This window comes from Rhododendron vialii, chromosome 13a (genome assembly GCF_030253575.1).
Source record: "Rhododendron vialii isolate Sample 1 chromosome 13a, ASM3025357v1".
In the NCBI taxonomy this organism is placed as follows: domain Eukaryota; kingdom Viridiplantae; phylum Streptophyta; class Magnoliopsida; order Ericales; family Ericaceae; genus Rhododendron; species Rhododendron vialii.
Genome location: NC_080569.1, coordinates 12,469,620 through 12,497,095, shown reverse-complemented (window position 1 = coordinate 12,497,095; position 27,476 = coordinate 12,469,620). Strand labels below are relative to the sequence as shown.

At 36.8% G+C, this 27,476-nt stretch overlaps 1 protein-coding gene across 1 annotated transcript; it reads left to right on the top strand.

The window, feature by feature from the left end:
* Positions 1 to 13,687: 13,687 nt before the first annotated feature.
* LOC131313686 (adenylate-forming reductase 03009-like) lies at positions 13,688 to 15,667 on the top strand. Its single transcript, XM_058342130.1, has one exon. The coding sequence runs from the start codon at positions 13,789 to 13,791 to the stop codon at positions 15,496 to 15,498; it is 1,710 nt and encodes a 569-aa protein (XP_058198113.1). The 5' UTR covers positions 13,688 to 13,788; the 3' UTR covers positions 15,499 to 15,667.
* Positions 15,668 to 27,476: the final 11,809 nt, after the last annotated feature.

The following is a 27,476-nucleotide window of genomic DNA, read 5'->3' as shown; positions in this document are numbered from 1 at the left end:
GTTTGTGACTCCGTACAAACCCGTCGTCCGACCGAACCCGACCCAAACCAATGAGCAATCGGTTCGGTTGGGACCGGACAAGTATTTCGGTCGGGCTCGGGTGACCATTTTAACAATCCGACTAAAGTCGGGTCGGGTCCAACCCGACCCGAACCCGAAAAAACCCGACCGATGGACAGCCCTAGATGAGACCTACTCCTTCTCGTGGAGCCAGAAGCAGTTTTATCTCTTTTTTCTTTAGAGTTATCCCCGTTATGTCTACCGGTGGGCTTTCTCGGAGCGCCTGGTGGGGATTTATCTCTTCCCCCACCCAACTGGTCCTTTGGACTAAACAGGGTAACTGGATCTTCTTCCATCGTAATTACTTTTCAGAAAAGTTTGGTTCGTTTCCCACAGACGGCGCCAATTGTAGGGGGATGAAAACAATAGATACTTCGGATCAATTGGATTGCAACGGCTTATTCGTGCCTTTTCACCGGAACCCTAATTTGTCGTCGGAACCCTAATCGGCAAAATAGACAGGGGGTGAGTGCACCTTTGCCTCTCGTGGCAAAGGCCCTCCGATGCCAAAGTTAGTATCACGTACTAGCAATCAAACCCTAATTCTCAGTAGGAAAGCAATTAGAAAGCAATGTATTGCGTACCTTTTACCTCTAGGTTTACCTCATATTTATAGATTTGCATATGCTTGTTGTCCAAGCATATCTATTGCCATAGGATTCCTACCTCGTATAGGAAACCCAGGATATCAAGGATTCTCATTTCCCTTATCAGTTTATGGAAAAGAGTCTTTTTAGAATTCTTTTCCATTACGGGCCGAACATCTCATTCTCATTGGGTATCTTTACTAGATCCTATATTCCCGGGATCTTATTCCTTTACGGGACATGACTATTCTGGAATCTTCCAGAGTATTCCCTCTGCTCCTACTCTTGATTGGATACTTCTTTGTTTGTTCGGTCGTCTCATGGCCGAACAGACGGCTTGGACCAGTTACTTCACATGTAACTGGTCCTTGAACCCGTACAACATTCCTGGACCATTGACTTCTCATGTCACGAGTCCATATTGCCAAACATTGTTTAGCACGATGACTGTCCTGTCTATATTCAAACTATGGTCCCACGTACCATTTGCATTGCTTTCAGCCCGTGATCCCTCGTATCACGTGCTTGGTTCTTACTTCATCTGTTCAGCTGTATCATAACTGAACAGTCAGTTTATACCGATGACTTCTCATGTCATTGGCCCTTATCGCTGTTCAATGCACTGACCGGCGATCAAGCATGTTCATTTTCCCACGTGTTCTTACACACCACGTGTTCGGCAACTAAAACTATCTGTTTGGGAATACCTCCCTACATTCAGGAAAGGGTTACATTATCCAACTTGACTGTGCAATCAACTTTATCGACCCGAGTAATTAAGGTTCAATAACATGATAAGGAAGCGGAGGAACTTCGTACTAGATTTCTTAGTGGAAACGCTTAAGAATGGTGGGTAATCCATACCGATCAAGTTTGCGCTATCAAGGAAAGTTGTTTGTACCTGTTTCGTGTTGGGAAGAAATTTTGTGAGAGTTCCACCATTCTCCATTAGCCGTCCATCCAGGAGGGAAGAAAATGTATCACGACTTGCGTAGACAATTTTGGTGGTCCGGAATGAAGGACGTTGTGATTTTTGTGTCCAAGTGTCTTGCGTGCCAACAAGTGAAAGCGGAACATCAACAACCCGTGGGGGAGTTACAACCATTGCCTGTGGCCGAGTGGAAATGGGAGAATGTGACCATGGATTTCGTTACGGATTTACTGAGATCACCGATGGGGCATGACGTTATTTGGGTAGTTGTGGACCGTTTGACTAAGACCTTTCACTTCTTGCCTACCCAAGTTACCGATTCCGTGGATATGCTTAACTGTTTGTATATTCAGAAGATTATTCGTCTTCATGGGATTCCCGTATCTATCGTGTCCGATCGTGATCTGAGATTTACCGCACGTTTTTGGCAGAGTGTGCAAGCCGCTTTGGGCACAAATCTTTTATTTAGTACCGCATATAATCCTCAAACCAATGGGCAATCCGAGAGAACGATTCAGATTTTGAAAGATATGCTTCGAGCTTGCATTATGGACTTCCGAAGTAATTGGGAGGATCATTTGCCATTAGTCGAGTTTGCGTACAACAATAGTTATTAACTTAGTATTGAAATGACACCGTATAAGGCTTTATATGGAAGACCATGTCGATCGCCGGTGTGTTGGACCGAATTGGGAGAGGCTACATTAGTAGGACTGGATATGATTAAGAAGACCTTTGAGAGTCACTACAAGAAAAATTATATTGGGTGACGAACGCAAATTGTCACAAATTGCATATTTTTTGTCACAAATAATATAGGTGATGAAAAAAAAATTGTCGACTAAAGGTTGTCGAGGATTCCTACCAAGTGACGAAATCTATTTTTCGTCACCTATGGTGCCTTTTGATGACGAAATATTTTGTCACTAAAAAGTGAAAAATTGGTGACGAAATTTTTTTTTCTCGCTTATTGTGCTTTTTGGCAACGAAAAAATTCGTCACCAATGGGTCATATCAGTGACGAAAATTTTCGTCACCAATATAAGAAATTAGTGACGAAATTTTTCGTTGCAAAAAACGTTTTCATATGGAAAAAAAATCCTTCTTTCTTGCTCCTGTTGGGTTTCAAACCCGAGTCCCTTGAGTTTTTCGCGCAAGTTCCGACCAACCACACCACACACAGTTTTCAGTAAATATTTGAAATATCAAATAAGTAACATATACTTTTTAACATAAAAATATATTTCGAATGTAATTTTGAACATTTAAACATTAAAACTAGCAATTTTGATAAACATGAAAGTTGTAGGCAATTGAGTTATTGTTCAAACCCAATTTGAATTATCTCAATCGGAGATTTTAGTAAAGAGTTATGTCTAAAATATATTTAGTGACAAAGCGCAATTCATAAATTTCGTCACGAAAGGTACTCATTTAACGACGAAATATATTTTTCGTCGCTGAAAGTGTTAAAATTAATGGTGACGAAATTAATTTTGTTACTAAATTGGCCTCATTTGGCGAAGAAATATATTTTTTGTCACCAAATGCTTAACTTTGGCGATGAAAAATTTGGTGACGAAAAATAATTTCGTAACCTTTTTTAAACTTTCGGAGACGAAAAATGTATTTCGTCTCCAAATGGGTACCTTTGGTGATGAAAATATATTTTCGTCACTAAACTGGTATAATTGGTGATGAAATTATTTTGTCACGGAAGTTGTCAAAATAGTGACGAATTTATTTTTTTGTCACCAAATATACTCATTTAATGACGAAATTAAATTTCGTCGCCATTTTTTCGTCACCAATTTTCATTTTTCTTGTAGTGAGTATGAAAGCAATACGCCAATGCCTTAAGAAAACTCAAGAGAGAACAACTGAACAAATTAAGGTGATTCACCAAAGATTGTTGACTGCACAAAGCAGACAAAAGAATTATGACGATCGTCGTCATCGCCCGTTGTCATTTGAAGAGGGGGATCATGTATTCCTCCAAGTATCGCCGCGTAGAGGTTTGTCTCGTTTGGAAAAAAAAGGGAAAGCTATCGCCGCGTTATATCAGGTCGTTCGACATCATTGAGAAGATTGGGGAGGTTGCGTATCGTTTGGCTTTGCCACCGAGGCTATCGGGCGTACATGACGTGTTCCACATGTCTATGTTGAGGAAATACGAACCGGATCCGTCGCATGTGTTAGAATGGTCCAAACTTGAGTTAGAGGCCGATGCGTCTTATGAGAAAGAACCGATACGTATCATAGATTCGCATGATCAAGTGCTGAGAGGTAAGACAATACCATTAGTACGAGTCTTATGGAGAAGTCAGGTAAGCGAGGAATCGACTTGGGAACGAGAAGATGAGGTTAAAGAGAAGTATCCGCACTTATTTTCGGCATGAATACCAATGTGAGTACTCGAGATTGAAATGTTTTGACATTTAACTTGTTGCATATCTATGTGGTGCATGACTTAGTGAGAATGTTTCTTTAAATTTCGAGAACGAAATTTCTCTAAGGATGGTAGAATGTAAAGATCTGTAAATTTCTTTATTTAATTTTAATGTTCGTAATTGAGAAAAAAGGTGAAAATGACGTAAATATGAATGTGGAGGTTAAATGTGCAAGAACATAAAAAATATGGGTGTTAGTGTATATTGTGCATGTGTGTATATGTGTGTGTCAGGGGAAAATTTTTCCATTTTCCTCCTTCCTCTCTATCTCTCAGTCTCTCACTCTCTCTTTCGGCTCTCTCAATCTCTCACACTCCCACACCCAAAAACTCATCTCCAAATTCAAAACCCACAACAATCAACATCCATTCCATCTTCTACTTGCGTATTGGAGCTTGTATCTCGTTGGATAGAGCTCAGTTCGGCGTATTTTGTTCGGTTTGAATTCCGGAAGCTAGGGCTTACTCAATCTCTTCGATTTCAGCTTGGATACTCGAGATAGGGAATTCTACCTCTCTTTATATATTATTTGAGTGTTATTATGTCATCTTTGAGCTTATTGGTTGTTATGGAGATTTGATCAAAATCTGAAAATACTATCAAAATTGCCTTAAAAACACTTTCCCTACCGGTAGAACAAATGAGAATTTTTTTAGCTAACCAGCTCAAACGTACTGCAGCTGCTTAAAAGTGCATTCACCTACCGGTAGGAACTTTCCTTCTACTAGTAGGCCAAGTATCAGATTTTTAAGTTCAAAATGTTAGCCTCTCTGTTTCCAATCTTTACCAATAGGAACTTTCACCTACCAGTAGGTCAAGAGCCGAATTCTTCTCTTCTACCAATAAGACTCATGCACCTACCGGTAGGCACAATGTTTGTGAGCTGTTTGTCCTATGTTTTTCCAAATCACTTTTTGGAGCTTCCCGTCGACTCTAATAGGTTAATTTGTATATGCATTCTTTCAAGTGTTTTGAAGAGTATTACGTGTTTCACACTAGAGTAGTATCCGGTGGACTTGAATGAATTTGTTGGGTTAAGAAATGAGAAATGTAAGTTATTGTACGTTGAAATACGAACGATACACATGAGTATGTGAATGACGCGCGAACACTCGGGGCCCATCGACAGGTGGGTGCCTGGCAGGGGATATCGGGATCCCATAACTGGCTCGGCAGGAGCTAATGCTCATATTGAACACTCAAGGCCTAACCTACAAGGTAGGTGCTTGGCAGGGGATATCGGGATCCCATAATTGGCCCGACAGAAGTTTCGGCTCAGACACATAAAGGATACAAGATGTTGCGACACGAATGGAATGAACAAGACTTAAGAGTATGTCGAGAAGAAAGATTTGTGATAGTTGGACACCTTAATCATGATAAGTTGTGATTGCATCCGTTGTCGTTTGGTTTCTATCATTTGTTCTTCCGTATTGTTCATTTCCATATAGAGTTTGCGTAGACTTTCCTACTGGGTTAGTGTAACTCAAGCGTTATATCATTTTCATGTGCTAACTCGAATTAGTAGCTTGCATGACTGGAATGCTTGAAGTGTGGACATACTTTTTGAAAGCTAACCAAATGAGTTACCTATTTATCTTTGTAAATTTATTTTGAAAGATGTATTTATAACTTAAGTTGTAATTCTTTTGACTACGGAACATTTGTAAACCCTTAAACCTCTTGACACTTGATACTTATATTAATTTGGGGCTGTTGTGCCAATGATGTAATATTTTGGGAACTATTGGACTTTGAAATGCTATTACGGAAATGGAAATGTTGAGCTCTTTTTGGTATCGTACGGATTAATGTGAGGATTCTTATTACGAAAATCATAGATATTTATGTTAAAAATAGAAGGCGTGCCACAGAGTTAGGGATGCACTTTAATTTACTCCAAAATTATAGGGGGGTTATGTGGTCATTAGTTAACGTCAGGGAGGTTATCTGCCAAACGTCTAATCCTTAGGGAGGTAATCCGTACTTTGCCCTTAGTCTTATTTCACGTCCAAAGGTTCACGAAAGTTGCAAAAATAAAGAAGGAAAAGTTTTTATTTACGGAAGCCAATCTCAGCCATTCAAAAGTATTTTGGACGATTCAGATTAAAGACGTACAAATTATTAACGGTATGAGATATTTATTACCGGTCAAAGATTAAAAACATATCACAACCATTGATTGCTGAAACGGACATGCAAGATTGTGTGTATTCCGTGAACAGCGCATTCACGGCTCCTCTATGAATAAATTTCTCTCAAATAAGAAATGAAACAAACTCACCAAGCACTGAGATAAAGACTACACAAGCTATGGTTACATTTAAGCAAGTGGGCACAGCTTTAGTTACTCTTATTTGTCCGTTGCTATGTTATGTTTCCAAACTATATACTACTTCAGCAATTTCGTCAAGTCATTACCACCCTGGTGCAGATTAAGGCCATCCCTTGGGCTTAAATTTTTGGATTTTTTTGACTGAATCTTTTTGTTATTTTTTCTTTAATTCATACTAGATCCATATCAAATTTCTTGGATAAATTGTTTGTTTCAATGAAATGAATCAGAAAAGTATAAAAATATAGATTAAAGTTGGGAAAAAAATTACTAAAGACACAAAAAGTTCAAGAAATACGAAAAGGATTGCCTTTTAGTGTCTTTCCTTATGATCTTATATGAACTTTTTTTAAATCTGGTCTATATTTTGTACTTTCGGTTTTTCCCTCATCTATAAATGAAAAAAATGTGATGAAAAACTTAAAAAAGTTATAATTGTGACGCAACGAAATTCACAAAGAAAATAGTTAGCGTACTATTCTAAACGAGATAAACACTCAAATCCACGAGTAAACCTTGCGCACAAGGAAAATAAAAAAAAAATTTGAATATTAACATTGATGAAAAAGTTGAATAATTGAGTGAATGACCCTTAAGCCTACACCCTTCTTTATACTACTAGTAGGAGTCCTAACAATAAGGTACTACTTAGAGTAGAGACCAATCAAAATAATTACTTGAAAACCAAGAGAAAGGGAATAAGATCTTCACAAAACTAGGAAATAAGAAAATTAGAAACGTGTAAAACAAGCAACACAGATAAGATTTTCTAATATTATGCCTAAATAAAATTTTTCAAATAAAATACTCAATAATTAATTATTTCTTCTTTGATTTGGCACAATCCAATTGTTCTAGAAATTTCGGCCACTTATCCTACATCAAATTGTTTTCTTTTCAATTGTTCTCAATTTCACTTCTTCTTTTGTTTTTTATAGGTAACAAAATTTTATTAAAAACTCGACAAGGGGTACATCAAGGAAAGACCAAATACAAACCACTGAGAAAGAAGTATTGTATAGGCCTTAAGGAAAAGAAGAAGAAAAGAAAAGAAAAAAAACATTCAATGGAAATTGAATGGTATCCACCAGTCAGATTAACTCATTTCAGAGCATCCTCATTATAACATGAAACTCAACAAGAGAATCTTCCAAAAACTTAGTCGAGATCAGCTCCTCATCCAGCTCATTTCCATCGGCAACAAGTGTAGCACAGCAATCTCATTATATTATGAATTCAAGCTAACAGATTTGCAGCAAGATTCATCAAAATTGCAGTGAGAGCTCATCTCATAATGCAGCCATGTCCAATAGCAACAGATCAAGCTTCAGCATTTGGAAACAAAATGTGTTATGATAATAAGTTTTCCTTGCCTTTTAAACAAATAAATAAATACGGAGTACTGTTGCTATAATCCTATATATAACTGAAAAATCCTAGCTCGCCTAGGTATATAAATATTTGCTATTTTTATATGTGTAATAAATCAATCCACCAATCAATAAATAAGCTAATCTGTGTAATAAATCAATCCACCAATCGATAAATAAGCTAATCACACGAACGAGAAGCAATAAAAAGATGAACACCAGATATACGTGGAAAACCCTAAACGGGAAAAAACCACGGGAAGAAATCAAACACTATAAACATTTTGTAGTTACAAGTAATCTTACCCTACGATTTAAATCCTCACAATCGAGCTTAAGACCTACTTGCCGAATCCACGTTCACTATACCCAATGCTTGTCTGCCGCTGCCTTGAATCCACAAGACTTCCAAATTAATCACCCTTCGAACTCCATGAAAGGATTCTGAATGTTGATGGAGAAAACCACTTGAAGTTGAACTTTATGAACCGAGATATTAGATCTCTTTAAGTCTTCAAGGTACACCAAAAAACCTCATGCACTCATCAGTTGTGTACTCTGAAAATTATCTAGAGCACCAAGTATTTGTCAACCTATCGTCATCTTCCAGAGCCCCGCCAAACTCACTATTTAAAGGAGTTTTTATACCAGAGAACATGCCACGGCTTAAGAACGGAGCCCGACCTTTTTTATGCCCTAATGGGTCGATCTATTTTAAGGCCCCAAAACACATTCGAGCAAAATACCATGTTTTCCAACTCTTTCACGAACCGGCCCAATAAGAACCTGACTAACATCTACCGCACTCAATTACAAAAATTGAAATTCCTTTCCACATTCTAGTACAGACTCTCTAAGAACAAATAAATAAAACATACAACTCGATAATATGAGATACACGCCAATATATGTTTTGTCGTGAAATTGCCAAATAAGAATGACCATAAAAAATGGACCTTACAATCTCCCCCTTTGGCACTTCCATGACAAAACACACTAACATAGAAATACTATCCCCTAACGGAATGTGATCACCTGCAAAGTTGTAACTCAACAACACTTAAATGCACAATCTGTTAGAACCAATAACCTACTCCCCCTTTTTGTCATGGAATGACAAAAGTAGAAGAGGAAATCAAATGCCAACTAAAAAATATTGTAAAGAATGAATAACGCATCAGCAGTTGAACCAAACTCAGCATGAACCAAACATATCAACAGCCAAGTATTGAGCTAGAAGAATGAAAAAATTATAAACTCATGAAACAATAGCCGGAAAAGAAGTGCCGCAATTATAGCCCATAAAACAAATAACTAATACTACGAGAACCGAAAACCTACATGGATAAGTCAAAAATAAATAATGACCAACAAAAATAATGCAATAAGGTAGCACACCAATGGAGGGTGAGTTTTTGAATACGAGACTCAAGGAATATGAATAGTTTTTTTTTTTTTTTTTAAATGCATGAGCAAATTTTCATGAGAATCAATCATGGATTAATCTAGAAGTAATTGCGACATGCAATATGAGTCCGTGACAAGGTGAGTGTGTGACACGTCTCAAGAAATTAAGATTATTAGTCAAGGATTTGAGAATTCTCATGTAAACTCTGGATTGTCAAACACTCTCCCCCTACGAAGTCAAACCATGCATATCGATACGAATTACGCCCCAAGAATTAGATACAACTCCCCTTCAAAGAATGAATACTCTCCCCCTTAATCAATTAATCCTTCTTCTTTTTTTATCAATTTTTATTGATGCTACCAAACAACTACACGTGTTTTTATATTTTTACCCCACTGCCGTTTGACGTGAATATTGAGAGTAAGAATACCTCATACCCAATACCCGGTTACTAGCAAGTGGTCCACCACGGATGCCTTCACAAGGTCTATCCACTATATGACGCGAACTCTCAGAGGGAGAATACCTCACCCCAATTGCCCGGTTACTTGGTGAAAGCCCGGATAAGCATTATTATATCTAGCAAACCATCCATGATCTCCCTTCTTCTTTTTTTAACGAAACTTTAGAATGTAGAATCTCGTATCCATAAAAAATATGCCTGAAATAGTCAATCGTCAAGGAAAAACATGTAACATACCCAAGTACATGAGAATCAACTTGCCTCTAAAAAAAAAAACTCGCTAACTTTGACGTGTAGAGGTGGAGATCACAGAATCATGAAACAAGTCACATTTAACTTCCAAATACTTCGCATGAATGTTATCATGAAACGATGTGCATGCATTACTGGAAAAAAAAACGCTCATATGAATGTATCTCATAGCCAACAACTTAAAACCTCAAAGGCATGCCCATTCCAAAGAAAAATAAAAATCTTTTTGTTTTTTTTTTAAAGTAAATATGCCAGACTAATAATTCCGATTTTTTTTTTTTTTAAATAACTTAGTGAAACATGCTAAGTATGTAATCAACACAAATAACCCAACAGAAACCATAGCTCTAGGTACAAGAAATGCAAGAAAACCAACCTAGACTATGGACGCGAGACCAAGCCTTTAAAAGACGAGGCCAACTCCTCCGAACGATCCAATGGCATCAAGAGGATTGGAAGGAAAATCTACACAAGTTCTCAAGTCCGTTTTCCTCACCCAAATAGATCTAATCTTGACCTTTTCAAAATTTTCAACAACTTTAGGCGCATGTTTAGGCATCACATTTGTATTCTTTTCATGAGAAATCACCCTACACCTAGGTTATTGGGTTCTATTATAATCATAATCAAAATAATTGTGTCTACCCTCATTGTTATTAATACAACGATAATTGAGAGGAGCAATAGGGTACCCATGGAGTTTAAAGCAATTTAGCCGAATGTGACCTTTCATCCCACAAAAAGGACAAGTGGGAACAAATTGGGCATGTTTACGCAAATTCATTTTTCCAGGTGCATTTGAAATACAAGAAGCATGTAATTTCTTGCAATGTGGTCTTATATGTCGAATCACTCCACAATTATGACAAGTAGGCTTAAATTTAAAAGAGCTTACCTCACCACGCTTGGTGGTGGATTTACCACTGACGCCTCTTTGAATCCTCACATCGATGGGAGTGGATTGTTTGAACACATTGGTATTACCAATTTTCTTGATGGTTGTTTTGGCCATATCTTTTGGCGAGGCAATTTGTTTTTCAGTGGGCTTTACAATCTTGCCTTCCGCCTTTGACTTTGAAAATACTTTTACTTCATATCCAAGTCCACTTCTACCAGATGCCACCTTTTGAGATAACAAAATTTGATCTAAAACTTGTGAACCTGCATTTAATTTCTTAAAAGTAGCATTGGCCTTGTCAAGTTCAACTTGCAAATTTGCTACCTTTGATTCAAGAAGCTTGTTAGTCTTAGTAAGGCTATCCATATCATTTTCAACATTCATATGTTTTTGCTTAAGCACATCAAGTTCATGCAACGCATCAATTTTCTCTTTCTCACATTGCTTTAGCGCTAACCCTTAATTAGGTTTTTTCTTAAAAGAACGTTTAAAACTTTTCATAACCAAAGCTATAGCTTCCGTATCATAGTTATCTTCTCCACCGCTAGTTCGGTTAGTCTCAACCTTAGAAAAATATTACTGGTACCCTCACTGTCAAATAGAACACTATTACTACCGGGAAACATAGTTGTAGCACATGCTACAGATTTGGAGCTGTCAAAAATTGGAGGTTTGATAATAAATTTTCCTTCTCTTGGTGAATCCATAATAGCAAATTAAAAAAAAAATATGGATCCGCTCTAGGAATAAATCTAATATTACAAGCGACCCGCTCTGATACTAATTGAAAAATCCTAGCTCGACTAGGTATATAAATATTTGCTATTTTTATCTGTGTAATAAATCAATCCACCAATCGATAAATAAGCTAATCACACGAACGAGAAGCAATAAAAAGATGAACACCAGATATACGTGGAAAACCCTAAATAGGAAAAAACACGGGAAGGAATCAAACACTATAAACATTATGTAGTTACAAGTAATCTTACCCTATGATTTGAATCCTCACAATCGAACTTAAGACCTACTTGCCGAATCCACGTTCACTATACCCAATGCTTGTCTGCCGCTGTCTTGAATCCACAAGCCTTCCAAATTAATCACCCTTCGTACTCCACGAAAGGATTCTGAATGTTGATGGAGAAAACCACTTGAAGTTGAACTTTATGAACCGAGATATTAGATCTCTTTAAGTCTTCAAGGTACACCAAAAAACCTCATGCACTCATCAGTTGTGTACTCTGAAAATTATCTAGAGCACCAAGTATTTGTCAAAATCTTCCAGAGCCCCGCCAAACTCACTATTTAAAGGAGTTTTTATACCAGAGAATATCCCACGGCTTAAGAACGGAGCCCGACCTTTTTTATGCCCTAATGGGTCGATCTATTTTAAGGCCCCAAAACACATTCGAGCAAAATACCATGTTTTCCAACTCTTTCACGAACTGGCCCAATAAGAATTTGACTAACATCTACCGCATTCAATTACAAAAATTGAAATTCCTTTCCACATCCTAGTACAGACTCTCTAAGAATAAATAAATAAAACATACAACTCGATAATATGGGATACACGCAAATATGTGTTTTGTCGTGAAATTGCCAAATAAGAGTGACCACAAAAAATAGACCTTACAATAACTATGCTATCATAGCTTATGACATGATAAACATATATATATATGTGTATGTATGTATGTATATATATGTGCATGTATGTATGTATATATATATGTATGTATGTATGTATGTATGAGTACTACTAATATATGTATGTATGTATGTATGTATATATGTATGTATGTATGTATGTATGAGTACTACTAATAAATAGTCATATCGGAATTGGTCATATGCTAGCTATACATACATATATATATATATATTTTATTGTAGTCAAATAATCGACCGCGCGTCTTGGCCGGACAGAATTCTAGTTAGATGCATGGATGGCGTAAATCTTATGCATCTTGTGTAAATGTTTCTTTATCTTTTTGTGTTTGTATTTCTTAGATTCTAGTTAGAGTAGTTCAACATAATCCTGGGAATCTTATGGGTAATTTGTACTCGTCCACTCCACAATGTTCTTTTATCTTTTTTGTTCTTAAATTCTAGTTAGAGTAGCTGGCAATATATTGAGTAATTTGTGCTCGCCCATTCACCATATATAATCAAATAAGGCCGGCCATAGCATCATCAAAAATTTCAAATATATGAAAAAACTTCTACGAAGCAGTCTAAACCTAATTTCTTTCTTCGTTTTGTGTGTTTTGTTCATCTTTTTTGAATATTTGTTAGATTCACATGATATTTTTTGGATTATTCATTCGTCTCAACGAAAAGAGTTTAAAAAGTATAAAATTATGACCGAAAGTGAAAAAAAAAGTTCACTAAAGACGGAAAAACTATCAAATAGCTATCTTAAGTGCCGTCTTATTTGAATTTTTCAATAGCGGTCCATATTTTTATACTTTTCCGGTGCGAGACGAACGATTAACCCAAAAAATTATGATGAAAAACTAAATAAAAAGTTATAGAAAATAAAAAATACCGAAATAAATTCCAGACATATAAAAAATTATGATGAAAAACTCAAGCTTCATTCTTCTAAACTTAATTTTCTTCTTTGTTTTGTGTGTTTTGTTCGTCTTTTCTGAATATTTGTTAGATTTGCGTGATATTTTTTGGATTATTCATCCGTCTCAACGAGATGAGTCTAAAAAGTACAATAAAATTATAACCGAAAGCCAAAAAAAAAAAAAGTTCACCAAAGACGAAAAAAGTATCAAACAGATATCTTATTTGTCTTAAGTGTCATCTTATTTGAATTTTTTTAATATCGATCCATATTTTTATACTTTTCCGGTCATAAGTTTACAAGGGAGCCTCATACTAGGAGTTTGGGCTTATAATTGAATTAACAGACTTCTCTTGTAACTAGCTAAGACCACAAGGCTCTCACTACTCTCCCTTAATTCTCAGACTATTTCCTGTCTTTGCTTTCTAATTGAGACAGCAAAACCGACACATGGAAAACCCAGAAAAGATCTCAAGCTTCAGAGGTGTGGCATCTGAGATCAAGCCTCATGTCAACCCATTTGACACAACCACCCACATAGCCACCGCCCCAGCCAGCGGAAGCAAAAGATATTGGTTTCCATGGGGGAGCTCTTCCCGTATTTTCAGCTCCTTCAACGCGGCTCAAAGGTCCGTGAGTCGCGATAGTAGCCATTTCTGTGATCTAGAGTTTGACGATGAAGACGAAGAGGACCTTTATCCGCAAGAGGATGAGGACCTTTATCCGCCAGAGGATGAGGACTTCAGCCGCAGAAGTATGTGTATGGAAGACGGTCATATGCAGGAGAAGCTGAATCGAGTTCCGTTTTCGGAGCTTCCACCTGTTAAAAGCATAAGAGAGCAAACCCAGAAGCCAAATAGGCCAAAAGAGTCAAGATTATCGGTCATCCTGCTCGATCAAGGCCTTTTCACAGTCTACAAGCAACTCTTTGTGATTTGCTTGACCTTAAACATCACTATTTTGGTTCTCTCAGCCACCGGAAACTTCCAATATGCGACAAACAAAGCTGCTCTATTTTCCATCGGTAACATTCTTGCTCTGACCTTATGCCGTAGCGAGCTGTGTTTGAGGATTGTTTTCTATATCGTGGTGAAGGTTTTCGGCCGGTCGTGGGTCCCATTCTGCGTCAAGACAACCATCGCGTCTCTCCTGCAGTCCCTTGGGGGGGTCCACAGCGCTTGCGGCATCTCCTCCATTGCCTGGATCATTTATGCTTTAGTCCTCACTCTCAGAGACAGAGAAAACACTTCCCCTGAGATCATTGCAGTAGCATCCGCCATTCTCTCTCTCCTCTCTCTCTCTTCTCTGGCAGCATTCCCTTTATTCCGTCACCTCCACCACAACATCTTCGAAAGGACCCACCGTTTTGCCGGGTGGACCGCTCTTGCCCTCATTTGGGCCTTTATCCTCCTAACAATCTCTTACGACCCAAAAACCAAAACGTACAAGAGCAACCCTTTTTCAAGACTAATAAGAGTTGAAGAAGTTTGGTTAACTACAGCAACCACAGTGCTCATAATCATCCCATGGGTTACAGTGAGACGAGTCAAGGTTAATGTCTCTGCTCCCTCTAACCACACCTCGATCATCAAATTCGAAGGCGGCGTAAGAGCTGGGCTGTTGGGCCGAATCAGCCCATCACCCTTATCAGAATGGCACGCATTTGGAATCATTTCGGATGGGAAAAAAGAGCACATGATATTGGCTAGTGCTGTGGGTGACTTCACAAGGTCCTTGGTCTCGAACCCACCAAGTCACTTATGGGTTCGAGCCGTTCATTTTGCTGGACTTCCTTATCTATTGAACATGTACGATAAGGTTTTGGTGGTGGCTACTGGCTCGGGACTTTGCGTCTATTTATCGTTCCTATTGCAGCCTTGTGCGGCTAATATTTACTTGCTTTGGGTGGCAAAAGGGATTGAGCGAAATTTCGGAAAGGAGGTCGAAGAGTGGGTAGGTGGGTATCCGAAAGAGAAGGTGATTATTCATGACACCGCGGTGCATGGACGCCCCAACGTCTCGAAAATGAGCGTCGATGCTGCGAGAAATTGGGGAGTTGAGCTGGTGGTCGTTACAAGTAATCCAGAAGGAAGTAGGGATGTTGTCAATGCATGCAAAGCTGCTGGAATTTGCGCATTTGGCCCCATTTGGGACTCTTGAATCTATATATAATCGATTAACTTCTTCGGTTCAAAAATAATTTGCTTTGGTTGTCACTTGTTATTGTGTGTTTGTCGTATGATGATTTTATTTTCTCATTGTTGTTGATGCAGCATAGAAACGTGTACCAGACTATACTTACCCAAAAAAAAACAAGTGTACCAGCCAAAATGTCCTGTCGAACAGCTCTTCTGCAGGTCTATTGAATCCTAAGATTATCATAACTAAACAAGAGATTTATCTTTTGTGAGTTTCTAATAAAATTATTTTGCTAATAAAAAAAAAAAAAAAACTAAACAAGAGATACTCTCTCTAAAGACACTCCATAAAATTCATCAACTAATTTTTGCTAAGGCTTACACTTATAGAGTTAGAGCGATCATTTATAGGCTACTAGTACCCAAACATATATATCAGCAAACAACTAACCAAAAGATAATACACTTGCTAATCAAGCAAAACCATTGCCAAAAATACTTGCTAATCTGCCGCGTTTGTTTACCTTTTCATATGGATCTCCTTTAAATAATAGGATGTGTATATGTCATATGAGTAATATATATATATATATATATATATATATATATATATATATATATATCTTCTACCCAAGCTTAACTAATTATTCTCTATCACAGTAGACTTGTGTACGGGGCTATTGATAATTGATAATTGATTTTTTTTTTTTTTTTTTGCTCGGCATAATTGATAATATTGTTTTGGCATATTCCTATACTTATTGATTCCCAGAGAATTCTAGGAATGAATAGGTCTATACTTACCGAAAAAGATTCCTAGAGAATTCTATGAATATGCCAAAATAAGGCATTGAAAAGAAACTTCCTAATTAAAAGAAAATAGCCAATACATATGCCAAAACAAACTGAACTGAAAAGAAACTTCCTATTTTAAAGTTAATTGCAAATCAAATAAATCCTATCATGAAAAATACGTGAAGATTCAAAGGATTTGAAGAATATTTGATTCTAGAAAAATTCACTAAAATCTTATTATATACTACTATGCTCCTTGCGTCTCATGTTGATCAACGTACGTAGAAGCAATCAAGTCTGCATCAGTTGGTGACAGACTATATCACTCCATATATATATATATAGCAACCTTAATCTTTTGAAATTCAATGATGCTGTTAATTATGGCGCTTTTGAATATGTCAACTTCATCTTTAAAGATCTTGGGCCATAGTTGCATGATTCCCCAACCAATTGGTTTTCTATTCTTTATGATGAAAGATCTTGCATCCGGATCCCCTTTAAATAATCAATAAGTCTAGGTACACTACACTAAACCACTATATCATTCACTACATTTTTTATAGAGCTCATTTCGGGTTCCAAAAAAAAAATAAAAAAAAATATCCATAAATTCTAAAATAATATTTTAGAGGGGCTTATAAAAAATCAGCTCTAACAGATATCGGTAAGTATTATTTTTAGATTTGTAAGAGCGAAAATGCTCAACTGTGCAGTTTTGGACGTACGAACCCAGAAATAATATTTACCGATATCCATTAAAGCTGATTTTTTATAGGGCCTCATAAAATATTATTTTAAAATTTTTGGATATTTTTTTGTATTTTTTTGAAATCTTGAGTGGACTCCACAAAAAATGTAGTGGATGAATAATACTCCATCCGTCTCATATTGAGAGTTTAATACTCTCTCTTATCATTTTTCAAATCAAAAAATCAACTACTTCTGTGTATAAATTTTTGAATTATTTCTCACATTTTTCAAGATCTTGATTAATTCTTTAATTTGGTGCAAAAAATTTCAAAAAATTATACACCGTAGTAGTTGATTTTTTAATTTATAAAATTGCATGACTTTTTGATGTAGGACAAAAATGAAGAGTTTTTGGCTTTGTTCGTTTGTCATTTTAGTTTTGTTTTTGTTTTGTTTTCCAATCATTATCCTACTTCTTTCTCCAATCATTACCCTATTTTTTCAATTATTACTTTCACATCTCTCTCTCTATCGTTCCCAATCATTACCCATATTTTCAATCATTACTCTATTTCTTTCTCCACCCACTACCAAAACTAAACTAAACTAAACTCTCAACCAAACACAACCTTTGTATTTTATTTTTATTGTTTTAGAATAAGATTTTGGCTAGGAATATTTTCGTTTAGGTTAGAATTATTAACTTTCCGTATTCGGTTTGATTTTAATTTCTACCTTTATTAGAATTCTTGGTCTACAAGAATTAGGATTTTATTTTAATTAATTAGGAAATGTAACGCCCCGAATTTTGGGTACGTTAAAAAAAATATTTTATTATAAAAACGAAGTGAGTTTGGCTCATTATTACATCATAAACCTTACAAAAGTACTTTTATTAAAATAACAGAGGGAACTAGGGTTCCAATCTACTGCTCCGCTTCTTCCTCCATCATGGCTAGCTCCTCGGCTCCGAAGGCCTCTAAGGTGTACATCTCACCCTGTTCATCTATGAGGTCTGACACATTATACCGGTGTCGCCACCAATATAATATGTCAGGGTCACCAAAAGGTAACACCATGAGCTACAACGCTCAATAGGAAATCCTTACCCACCAACCTTACAACAGTAAATCATTTACAACAACACTAGCAATCACACATCCACATTCGTTAATCATCTATCGTTGGTGTCCAAGATTTCCGTGTTTCTCCTACGCGATTCATCGTAGACCGTGTCAATATTTTCACATACAAATCAACTTTTCAAAATCATTTGTTTAACTCATCCAACCTCGGTTCCGCCGCACCGGGTTCCCATTGGCACACAAAACTTGCATTGGCTCCGTACCACGGATAACCAAGCCATTCCTCACCATGGTTCCGCCGCTCCGGGTTCCCATGGGAACGCACACAACCTCACAATGGTTCCGCTATTCTGGATTCCCATTGGAACACACACACATCTCACATAATACCACCAAAACCGGTCATTATGTCGTTTCAAAAACATTTCCGTCATCGGAATACATTTCCTTTCATTAACCACACCCTAGGTGCCATGTTTCTACTTTCTCGATTCTCGTGTCTCGTTTACATGTAAAGACTCCGCGGTAGGACAAAGTAAGCATGAATCATTCATTGTAATCTAATAAGATCATCCAACTCTAAACTACTTAGCATGCTTGAAACACCATGAGCGAACATAAATCATACATTTTCAATATTTTCAACAAAAGATAATTTTATCTACTTTAGAAAGAATGATCAAAGTTTACTTCTTAATGACGTTCTATTCTCAAACATACGATTTTATACAATACATAGAGTTGGTGGACTAGGATTCCTACCTTACTTCTTAGTGGTTGGTCGGTTTTCGTCGGTTTTGCGATTCGGCGGCGTAACGACTCCGGATTGCTTCAAAAGGAAGAGAGATGATCTTTTCTCTTCCTAGAAACAACTTACTAACTAAACTAAGCTACTTTAGAGATCTATAGGTGGTTTTGGAAGTGGTTTGGTGGTTTCTCTCAAGAACTCTCAAGAAACACAAGAAAACAAGAACTTTAGAACTAAGAACACTTAGAATTTCTAGAGAGAAGTGAGAGCAAGAAGTGAAGGTGTGAGTTTAAGCTTGGAATGAGCTTCTATTTATAGGCAAGGCTCACCCTCTCCCTCCTCTTGGCCGGCCCCTCTCTCTCTCTCTCCATATCCCATTTTTTAATTCAAGAAATCAAGCTTTCAAGGAAGATCAAGGTCTAGTTTCTAGGTTTGCATGGCTAGGTTTAGCCCTTGGATTTGATTCTTGGAAGATTTGTGTAAGAAAGGAGAGTAGATTTGCATGGCTAGGTTTAGTCCTTGGATTTGATTCTTGGAAGATTTGTGTAAGAAATGAGAGTTTGTACAAGATTTTGTGTTAAACAATTGATAATTGTACAAAGTAGGACAATGGAGGTTAGATTTGTCAAAGATTGGAAGGATGAAGAAGATCATGGTGGTTAAGGCATGGTACAACCCAAATCTTTCTTCTTTCACTTCCTCTCTCTCTCCCTCCCTCTCTCTCTCGGTCAACTCTCTCTTTCTCTCCCCTCTCTCTCCCTCTCGGCCCTTTCCTCTCTCTCTCTCTCTCTCTAGTACACACACACACACACATATATATATTACAATGTACAAGAAAATAATAAACAATAGGTACTTTGGTACTTGAGTCAAGAAAACTTAAAGGCTAAGTTTTTCCTATTAAACTAGTTAACAAGCACATGTGTACTAAGTCAATTCTTTAATCATCCAAGTACAAATATAATATTCACATAGGTACTAATGTAATTTAGGGAGATCATCTTCCCATTAAATTAATCCAATTGGGTACAAAACCCCAATATAAAATAATATAGTACAGTAATACTTAGAAAATCTTAGGGTTTTAAATCCCATAATAAAATATTGGTACATCATCACATGGGGATTTAGAAAATGATTTTTTTTATTCAATCCTTGTACTTAGTTGAAAGACTAACCTATTACTCAATGGATAATAAATCCCCTAGTATTTATTGTCCAATGGACAAAGGTAATAAGGAAATTTTTACATTAAAATAACCAAAATGTCCTTTTAAATAATTATAAAATTCTATTTATAACTATATATATGAGTACTTGATATCCTAACAAAGAATATCTTGAATATAAAATCTAGGGTTTCTATTATCCAATGAATAAAAGTTTTCCTAACTTTTATTGTCCAATGGACAAAGAAGAAAACCAAAATAATAAAATAATAATAATAATAATAATTAATAAATTTTTAAGTCTAGGGTTGAAAAGGTTCACAAGGTTCAAAAATGAGCAAAAAGGTCCATCTATGGTTAGAGAAATGTAACTAGGTGATTTCCTAGTTTAGTTACTCCAACTAGCCGGTTAGAAATGAATTATACACACCAAGTAGGACATTTTAGTTAAGAAACGAATTTCAAGGGGCTAAAATGTAGTTACGATAAATTATAGGAATTTAAAAGCAATCCAAGTAATAAAATTCAAATATTTAACGAAATTTTTATTGACTGAAAATCAAGGCCGTTACAGGAAATATCTTTTATTTAATGCCGCTTGTTTTGGCATGATTTATTATTTCTTTTACAATAGGATTCCTAGGGTTACGGTCTTATAAAAAGAGCTGTAACCTATTCAATTATTCAACTTTTAAAGCTTTTAATCAATAATATTGCAGAGCTTTCTCTTTCTTTCTTGTGCGCAAGAATTGCTCGTTGCGACAGGTTGTTTATCTCGTTTGGACTAGTATGCTAACTAGTCTCTCATGAATTACGTTGCGTCAAGTGGTATCAGAGCACGACTTTGCCTAGTTCGATAGCACCAAACACAGAAGAAGACACATCCATTAACGTTGGTCGTGGGCTTGCTGACCTCAGGAAGATGATGGAGGATAATCAAACACAGTTGCAAGACCGAAGCACTCTGTTAGTCGAGATCCGTCAAGATACTCGCACTCAGTTCGCAGAGATCTGTGAGTTGCTGTCGGGGTAACTCTACAAAATCGCCAAAGGCCAGAAAGGGTTGAGAAGGATCGCGCGTTGGGATTTGCCCATCGCCAACCTCCTAACCAAAATAGGAACCGCGTTGAGAAATTTGCCCGCAACCAACCTATTCACCAAAATGCCTCCAGAGGATATTCTTATTATCACTACAATAATAGGAATGAATTTGAACGCGAACTATTCGAGAACCATGATGATTATCAGTCGATAAAGCGACAAGCAAATTTAAGGTATTACGATAAGTTGCCAAATTTTAGTGGTCTTGAAGTTTTTGAAGATAGTTTGGATTGGATATTGGATATTGGATATTGATGATTTTTTTGAGTCTACAAAAACTCCTTCCGAACAAAGGTGGAGGTTTTTGTTATTGAAGCTTATGGGCCCGGCGCCACAATGGTGGTTAAACTTACAATCGTCAAGAGATCGATTGGGCAAGCGTCGAATTCATGCATGGTCGAGAATTAAAAGGCTTTTGGTGAAGAGATTTTTGCCATGGAACTATGAAGAATTACTGAAGGAAAAATGTGGGCCAAAGCAACAAAATTCAACCATTATTGTCAAAGATGTCGTTGAAGAAGTTGTCAAAGAGGTTGTGAATCAAGTTGATGAACCAAAAATTGAAACGGAGGTTGGTGATAAGACATATAATATAGAAGCCGTGGATGAGGTCACATTCGAAGTTGATATTAAAAATAATAATATTGATAGTGGTGATTAAGTTGTTGAGGACCGAAACAGTTGTCTATTGGAGATGGTTGATACTAATATTTGTGTTGAGGAGGAGGGTCTCGCCATCAATACAGGGGTGTCAAATGAAATACCTTCAAAAGGATTGTTCCACAATCAATTTGAAACGTATATCCAAACAATGGATTCACAACATAATTGCATCTTTAATAGGGCTAAAGTTGCTTTTGTTGATTTTCTTGGAGTGAAACAGTTTGAATCGATTTCTAATGTTCATCTAATGAATATTGTCAACAAGGTGAAGCATAAAGAGAAAAGATTATTGCATGAAAACTTTTCTTTGACAAATTTTTGGAGAAGTAAGAAGTTGAAATATTCCTCATTTCGTCAATGCTATTGTTATCAACTTGCAACCAATTGGCAAATGGGACATGAATATTTTGAAGGTCAAGCAAAGTGGAGCACATTGTTGAAGTTCGTGTTCGAAAAAATTAATTTGAAGTTCAAATTTGATGCAGACAAGTGCCAACGTGTGAAGTTGTTTCGAACAACGAGAACTCGAGGTCGAGTTCTTTTGAAGAAAATGAGACTGATGTAGGATAAAAATGGAGAGTTTTTGTATTTTATTTTTATTGTTTTAGAATAAGATTTTGGCTAGAAATATTTTCGTTTAGGTTAGAATTATTAACTTTCCGTATTCGGTTTGATTTTGATTTCTACCTTTATTAGAATTCTTGGTCTACAAGAATTAGGATTTTATTTTAATTAATTAGAAAATATCTTTTATTTAATGCTGCTTGTTTTGGCATGATTTATTATTTCTTTTACATTAGGATTTCTAGAGTTAGGGTCTTATAAAAAAGGTTGTAACCTATTCAATTATTCAACTTTTAAAGCAATCAATAATATTGCAGAGATTTTCTCTTTCTTTCTTGTGCGCAAGAATTGCTCGTTGCGACGGGTTGTTTATCTTATTTGGATTAGTACGCTAACTAGTCTCTCGTGAATTACGCTGCGTCACTTTTCATAAAGGACTCTCAATATGAAAAGGAGGGAGTAGCATCGATGGGTATATTTCGTCAAAAAATCTCAAGTGCAGATTGGCCGCATTTGTTTACCTTTTTCATCCGGATTTCCTTCAAATAATAGGATGTGTATACATCATACGAGTAGACTTGTGTAAGGACCATGATTTTCCAAGTATTAGTTAATTGTGCATTACATCATACGAGTAGACTTGTGTAAGGACCATGATTTTCCAAGTATTAGTTAATTGTGCATTTCATTTTCGTAAATAGTATTTGTAATCCAATTCATTTAGGATAATATAGATTGCATATGTTAATTAAATTAATTTGATTTTTGTCGCGTTGTATTGACTGGTCACCGTCCACACAACCCGAATTGGACCGACACTTAACCAATTCAAATCCTTTAGCACAATCTACTGTATTTACTGATGTTAAAAAAAAAAAAATTTCTACTTTATTAACTGAACTAAAATCAGATTTTATGACTTTTCATGGCCTAAATCATCCCCTTAACCTAACGTGTGACCTAAACCACTTCAGTTTCAACCGTATATATATATCCATCATTAATTTTGACTTACTTTCTTACACCAGTACCTCACCCCAACGTAGCAACACCTTTCCCTATCCTCCAAACCAAATCCTCCATTCTACCATGGTTTTACACTATTTTTTACTATGATCGATCGGCAAGAAGATAAGATTATTAACTCCACAAAGGTATGTCGATCGAGAGTAGAAAAAAAAAAACCTTGCGCATTAACTACTTAGCTCATGACATGTCCATGCATGAAGCAAAGCAATTAGCCAGAAAACTAGAGAAACTATAACATGGGACTGTTTACGATAGCCATGGATACAGATTTCAGATTTTAAATTTCGAATTTTAGTAAAAGTAGAAAAACTTGTTTATTACAGCTCTGAGATTATGAGAATTTTATCATTTTTTGAAAATTTGTGTTGCAGAATCTCAAAAGCTACTCAAACTCAGCTTTGGAATTTTAATTTCTTTCCTTTTTCAAGTTCTTAAATTCTATAGATTCTAAAATTCAGTTGTGTAGAATTTTTAACAAATATTCTAAACTGATTTTAGAAGCTGGAATCTAAAAATCTGTCATAATAAATTTTCGCAAACACACACATTAAATGGAAAATATTGGCAGGGCCGGCCCTAGGCAAGGCCCAAGAGACCATGGCCTAGTGCCCCATTTTTTTTTGAAATGGCAAAATTTTTTATAGAAGCAAACTCGGCAATGGGTACATCAATCAAAAAGAAAGAGAGAGGAAAACCCAAGCTCTGTGAAATAATACAAGAGCAAGAGGAATCCTAAAAAAGAGAAAATCCAATGATAATTGGATAACGAAACAAAAATCCGGATATGCCTATGAGCGACAAAACACCCAAGATTCAAAACTTCTCAAACATCTCCAAATTGCTCCCAAAAGCTCCAAACCCGGCTGCTGCATCATGACCACATCTGACCCAAAATAGAAGCTCAAGTAGCAAACAAAAACTCATAGGCTAAAAAAAAACACCCCATTTTTGGCGGACGTGTTATATATTTTTTAGGCCTACATATGTTTTTTTTTTTTTATCGGCATTTAGGCCTACATATGTTGATATCGGTTAGGGCCCTATCAGTTATGTGGTGTAGCGTTAGTTGTGTGTGCAACGTTGGTTCAAAACCTTGCAGCCTCTTTTTTTAATTTGCTACTCACAATTATAGTTGTGTGAGGTTTCCAATATATTTTTATAGACATGATTTTGGAAAAAAAAAAGTATTTTATAATTTTAATGCTTCCTAATTACTAGCAAAAACTATTCTTTTTAAATTTTTCGTTCAATTCATTTGTTAACAATAAATAGGGCCCCTATTATAGGCCTAGGGCCTATGGTACTTTGGGTCAGCCCTGAATATAGGACAGTAAGGGTCATCATTGGGCAGGGCAGGCCGGCTCAGTCCTGCCCGCAAGTCATTACCCATGCTCGGGCTTAGCAGGCTTTTATTTTTTCCCGGGCTGGGCTATCTTTGAAAACTTAAAGTCCAGGCCCACCCACGGGCTTAGCCCAATCGACGGGCCAACGGGCCAGCATTTGGACGAATCAGCTCACAACGGTCAGAATTCAAAAATTGATTTATCTGGAATCTAGAAAATTAAAATATGAAAAGCTATGCACCCACTACCTAAAATTTGAAAAGTAGTGCACCCAAATTTGATTAGAATAAATTTGCTTCGTTTAAGCAATAGACTAATATTAAAAAAATAAAACAAAACACACAATGATGGAATCTTTGCCTTAAAAGTGGGGGTTTTTTACATGCACACACTGTTTGTATATGGACAGTTTTAAAAACTCCCCAAAGTTGATTTTTTGGTCTCCAAATGGATTAGACAATTTGAAAACATTAAATTATTTTTTCCAAAAAACAGGGAGATTTTAGGGCTTGCGGTGGGTCTCGGGGGCCAGGCCGACGGACGGGCTGAGTAAAAATTCATAGGCCCAAGCCCGGCCCATAAAAACTTTGGGCTGGGCTAGCCTGCCCGTTGGATGGGCTAGGGCCGGGCGGGCTTTGAGCGGGTTACGGGTCTTCGGGCTAAATGATGACCCTTATAGGACAGTGAAGAAAGAAAACAGCCAAAACGTTGTACAAAATCCCGTGGTCGAAACATGAAGGGCTGTGCAAACACTCCAGCTCAAGTCCGGTATAGGCTTTGTGGCTTGTTGGCTATCCGGAGAGATGCTCGGTTGGTTAGCTACCTGGGGTTGCCAGCTGATATTGGCAGATCCAAAAGGGCAGTTTTTGCATATGCAAAGGATAAACTGGTGGCTAGGACTGAGAGTTGGAGTGGGTCTAAGCTGAATCAAGCGGGTCGCGAGGTGATGTTAAAATCGGTTGCTTTGGCACTTCCTTTATATGCAGAAAGTCTACACACACATACAATCTGTGCACAGATTGTGCACAGATTTTGTTGTGCGGCCCACCACAGGTCCCACACAAATCATCCAAGTCGTTCATTAAATGTAAAACATTTTTTCAAGGGTCTCCACAAAAAACAATCTCAATCCGATACCTATAGATGCTTGATCCAATCATATAACTTTTTATTATCCAAAAATTTGAATGAAAAGTTAGATGGTTGGATGAAGCATCTATAGGTATTGGATTGAGCTTATTTTTTATTGGATTGAGCTTATTTTTTATTGGATTGAGCTTATTTTTTACGGGAACCCTTAAAAAAATGTTTTACATTTAATGAACGGCTCGGATGATTTGTATGGGACCCGTGGTGGGCCCCACAATAAAATCTGTGCACAATCGTGCACAGATTGCTGTGTGTGTAGCACAGTTCCTTTATATGTGATGTGTTGTGTATCAAACTCCAAGATGGTCTGTACGTGTGCGGGACAAACTTTCGATTATGGCTGATTTTTGGTGGGGCTGTGGCTAGGGGAAGAGGAAAATGCATAGGATGGCATGGGATAAGCTTTGCGAAAAGAAAGTCAGGTGGTGGCATCGGCACTATACTACAAGAAAAAGTATATTTTATGACGAAAAACAAAATTTTCGTTACCAAAAGTTACTATAGAGTGACGAAAGCATGTTATAGGTGATGAAAAAGTGGCTTTCGGCGACAACCTATGGGTGATGAAAGACTATAGGTTGTCACCGAAAGTCACTTTTGGTGACGAAAATCTTATTTTTTATCATCTATAGTTATTTTTATCGGTAACGAAAATATTGTTGTTTAGTCATCCAGAGTAAAAATTAAATTTCTTCACTATTTTTTTTGCCAGCAAATATACTTTTTCTTGTAGTCTTTCATGATCCTTCATGCTTTAATCTTGCATTGTTGGCAAAACAGGGTTGAAGATTACTTACGGATGAGTCCTCGCTTGTTTCAAAGGCTCTTAAATTGAAGTATTTTGCCAAATTCGTCTTTTCTCGAGGTGAAGATTGGGTCGAATCCTTCGTAGACATGGAGGAGTGTTCTAGAAGGGGGAGTGTTCTAGAAGGGAGGAAAATTTATGGTAAGGGATCCGATTCCGATGGAGAGTTGGGAATGGTCGTAGAGTGAAAGTTGCAGATGACCCTTGGATTCCGGAATTGGTCAGGTTTCGATCAAGGTGGGTATCAGTGGATGGGAGGGATATGAGGGTGAATGACTTGGGGTTGTAGACTGCACCGTGCAATCTGGTCAACACTGACTCCGTTCACGTTTATTTTGATGATCTGATTCGGTCACATGAAAGAATTCGTCGACTACTACAATCACGTAAAAAAATCAAGACAACTAAATATATACCGAATAATATATCTCCACAGAGCACATTTGTATAGAAAAATGTGCTCTTCAAGTTAGCAATGCCCGGCCAACTATTTTTTTTTTTTTCATGTACTAGTGTTCCAATGAGATTTATTTTAGTGTCATATTAACTTGATTTTTTGTGTGACTTTAGTAACTCAACGAGCTCTACAACGTGAACAAATCAGATCATCAAAATAAACGCAACACCGGGTTGGGGTTGGCCGGACTGCACCCCTGCAATCCACACCTTACGGAAGACAAGCCCTTTCCTTTTCCTTTTTTTTTTTTTTCCAAGAGGTTAGAAATTTCATTGATATCAGAGAATACATCAAAAGGCACATTCTTCCTTTTTTTTTCCTTTTTCTTACTACCGTACCAAAATACATTTTTGCATTCATTTTCCTTTCTATAGAAGTCTGCTTACCATTGTTGTTTAG